Source organism: Frankliniella occidentalis, unplaced genomic scaffold (genome assembly GCF_000697945.3).
Source record: "Frankliniella occidentalis isolate FOCC.00 unplaced genomic scaffold, Focc_3.1 Scaffold25, whole genome shotgun sequence".
Lineage (NCBI taxonomy): Eukaryota > Metazoa > Arthropoda > Insecta > Thysanoptera > Thripidae > Frankliniella > Frankliniella occidentalis.
In genome coordinates, this window is record NW_026267155.1 from 1,057,922 (window position 1) to 1,061,931 (window position 4,010).

General features: G+C 55.8%; 1 protein-coding gene across 1 annotated transcript in view; it reads left to right on the top strand.

The window, feature by feature from the left end:
• The first annotated feature begins 28 nt into the window (after positions 1-28).
• LOC113212335 (U7 snRNA-associated Sm-like protein LSm11) overlaps positions 29-4,010 on the top strand; it is a 22,281-nt gene continuing 18,299 nt past the window's right edge. The window contains exons 1-2 of the mRNA XM_026430988.2: positions 29-390; positions 504-645. Coding sequence (XP_026286773.1) covers positions 184-390; positions 504-645 — 349 coding nt within the window. The 5' untranslated portion in view covers positions 29-183. The remainder of the gene's footprint in view (positions 391-503; positions 646-4,010) is intronic.

The window sequence follows — 4,010 nt, forward strand, 5'->3', positions numbered from 1 at the left end:
ATTTTCTTTACAAAATTTGAATTTTTTATGTGTTTTGAAATTACAGTGTGGTAACACTGGATCAAAGTAGTAAGGTTATGTCGCCCAGCGAATGAAAACAACCATTTGTGACTGATCGAAAATAGTTTTAAAACTTGACAGTTTGAGTCTATGTCATAGATAATTTACTAGTGTTTAGTAATAATGTCTCAGAAAAAAGAAGAATGCTCAAGTAGCAGTGATGAAAGTTTAGATTTAACGTCGGTCAAATTTGATCCTCTTAGAGCCCTCTACTCAAGAAAGACTAAAGTTCCTGTACCAAATGCAATGACTTTAGATAATATAGCTGCCTATGAATCAATGAGAAAAAGAATTGAAGATGAAGAGAGAGGTGTTATGAGACCTCCAAAGGTTTGAATATTTCTGTCATTCAGTTTGTTAGTTATTGAATCTTTATTACGATCCCTCTATGACAACCATCAGAATGAAATTCTAAGATATCCCTGTAATTCGTTTGATTACAGAAAAGCTTCCAAGGAAGAAGGCCAAGTACGACAGATCAATCAAATGTTGACAAGCCAACCAATGTGGAAACAGCGGGAACAAGTCAAACTGAAAGCGACTCAGGCTCTATACCGACAGTTAGAAGATTTTTACCCCATCAACGTAAGTCAATGAACAACCCACTGTCTACTGTAAAATATGCATGTCAAACAGGATAGTTATAATAAGTACATGGTATGAGTACTCCATGGTCACTACACAAGTAAACTGAAAATGATTGAACTTCCGAATCACGTCTGCAACTGCAAAACAACTTCGGACATCATTTGCCAGTCTTGTGAGAAAATGGTCAGTGCTACATAGTGGTGCCAAAATGTCACTCTTTCTTTATGCAACTGCTTAGAAGTGCCAGAGGCAGCCCGACGGGCGGTGCGCCGCCGCGCCGCCGCCGCTGTGCCCCTCTCAAACTTTCAAACTTCAGCCGCTTCGCGCGCCTGGCGCCGTGGTTGGCGGCGCCGCCGGCCAGGGCGCGCCACCAGTCCGTGGCGCGCAGGACCCGAGCTCCGTCCGCTCGCCGACAGAGCGCGCGGGCAGCGAGCGTCGCGGGGAACGAGGTAGAGGGGGCGGGGAAAGGGAAGGCAGGAGGGCCGGGGGGGGGGGAAGAAGGAAGGTGGAGTGGACCGCGAGCCGGTGGCTGTGCGCTTCGCTTCCTGCTGCGGAGCGGGCAGCCGAGATTCGCGCGAACCATCTCGACAGGGAAAGTGATCTCGCGGCCGGCTCGGTGTCACCGACCGCGCGCGAGCCCGGCGGCGGGGGCGGGGAGGGCGGTGTCGCGGCGGCCGGGCGCGCCTGGGGCCGTGTACTCCCTAGCGCTCCCCGGAGACGAGCCCGGCACCTGTTGAGCGAGCTGGGCCTTCCCTCCCCCTCGCCCGTCCTCCCCCGCACCGGGGCGGGAGGGGAGGGGGGCGGTCCTCGCCTCACCTGAAGGGCCCGGCCGGCTGTCCGCGGGTACACTAACCTGTGGTCGGGTCCGCCGTGTACTCGTTTGCCGCCCCCGATCACCACAACGCGCCACCACCTGCAGCGCGACTGAGTGCGGCTCGCGGATCGGCCGTCGGCGGCTGCTTCAAACAACACCCTCTCGGTCATCCCGCCGCCCCGGTGGTGGTGCTAGAGCACGAGGCTGCGTCCGAAACGCCACCACCGCCGCCGCCGCGGGGGGCCTCCCCCAAGCCCCTAGCCTAGCCGGGGCCCAAACGGACGCAGCCGGACCACTGTCAGGGTGAATGACACGCAGGGCCGGGCACAGCAGCGGCACGGCGACGTTCACTTTCCGCCCCGGGTGCGAGAGAGACGTCAGAGCGCGAATGCGATCCGCTAGGCTCGCGGCGCGCGTACGCGTGGCGTGGCGTGGCGTGGCGTGGCGTGGCGTGGCGTGGCGCGGCGTGGCGTGGCGTGGCGTGGCGTGCCGCGCCGCGGCGCGCACACTGTATACTACAGGCACGCGCGTGCACCGTTTGTTTTGTAAGCTTCTTTTTTTCCCGCGCGCTAGCGATGATATAATTCGCTCTGGACGGGAGTGCGTTGAACCGGCCGCCGGGGTGCGGGGGGCGGCGGTGATAGGCGAAGCTGGGGCTCAGGAAAACGACCTTGTGTACGGCCAGGAACACCTCGGAGGGTCACCTCTGAGGTACATACACATTCCCCAAGGAACACCCCCTGCCTGAGGCACACCTCCCGGGCAACACCTCTCACCACTAAGGAACACACCTTTGAGGAACGCATCTGAGGGACACCCCCTGAGGAGCACCTTTGGAGGGTCACATTCGAGGACCACCACCCCCTGAGGAGCACCTCTGAGGGTCACATTTGAGGGGTGATTACATCTGAGAAACACCCCCTTGTGAAACATCTCTTGAGTAACACCCCCTCCCCTGAGGAACACCTTCGGGGGAAAACCTCCGTTCGGCGTCCAGGAAGCCCCCGTGTTAGCTCACCCCCCGCGCCCGCTGCTCTGCCGCACCTTGCTCGCTTGTCGCCGAGGGCGGGGTGGCGGCTCGCGGGTACCGGGTGCTGCGCGGGGTGCTCTGCGCGGGCGCAGGGTCCTGCGCGGTCACTCACCCCCCGGGGAGGAGGCTAGACCGAGTTTGGCGAACGACTCGAACCTCTCGGATATCTTCCTTCGTTACCCCGTGCCATGCCTCCGCAGCGTCTACACGACTATTTTCGTCGCCCCCTCCCCCTTTCCCGCCTCCTTCCAACCACCAACCTCCCCTAGTCTCGCTCTCTACGAATGGTGTGAATAATCCAAACTTCTGGAGATGAGTTTATTATTTGCAGATGATAGGGTTATGACGATGGGCGCTTTCGTTTTCTTGGGCTCGGCAGGGCTCGGCACAGGGCGCGTCTGGGCCGAGGCGAGTGGACTGTTGATTTACTTCTGATGGCCTCTGGCGCTCTCAGCTCCACCGGCGGGGAAGTGATTGGCACGGACGGAACCAGAGAAGCGAGGGGAGCCGGACGAGGCGATCTCTCGAAATAATGTCCGACCTCTCGCAATAAGGGTCGACGATAGCATCTCGCGAGAACGCCGCCGGACGGGCGTCCGTCCGCCCGTCTTAACTTCACTGTCTATAAAGGGGAATTCAGGCTAAAACAATATCTGATTTTTTTTGAGAACTTTTTTGAGAACTTTTATGAGAACTCCCCCATTTGAGGAAAAACTCATCGGGTTTTGAGAAAGTCTCCTCAAATAATTTGAGAATTCCCTTCATTTTTGAGAAGATTTCCTCAGTCTGAGGAGTTTTACCCAGGCGTGCCTCAAAGTTTTTCCGTTTTCTTTAAAAAATCAGACTTTGTTTTTACCGTGATCACGTTCGAACGCCCTTTACAACGTGTTTCTTTGTGACGTCACCGCGAGTCTCAACGACCTTTGAAAAACAGTTAACCATAATCCTGTCCGTTAACACCTCGAGAGGGTGGTTGGGGATTTTGACGAGACAACCTCGCCGTGTAAGTGCGTGTAACACCTTTGCGTGATGCATTACCGCGGCTGTAACACCCCGCCGCGAGTCGAGCGCAGCGGATCGTATCGTCACCACCGCTCGGCGGCGGCAGTCGCGCACCAGGACAAAGAGGTGCGCGTGTTGCAGGTGGCACTTTTGTAGCGCTTTTAAAAGGGGTTATGTAAACATCTGATGGCAGAGGCGTGGAGACGCGACCGTGCCACCTAGTGCATCTCTCCCCGGCCCCCCTTTTCCCTCTCTTTCCCCTCTCACTACTTTCGCCGCGGCCGCGGCTTGGCAACGGGTGGCGGTGGGTTCAAAAACTATCAAACGCCTTTTCCTTTTCCAACACGGCAATGTGGATTTTATTTGCCACAGCAGCGTCGCACACTTATTTTTGTCCAATTTCATTTCAATAGACTGTAAATTGTCAAGAGTCAATATTACTGTACTGAAAAATATTGCCTTTTGAAACTCAGAGACGTAATATTTTTGGGCAAGTGACGCTAAGATCCATTCATC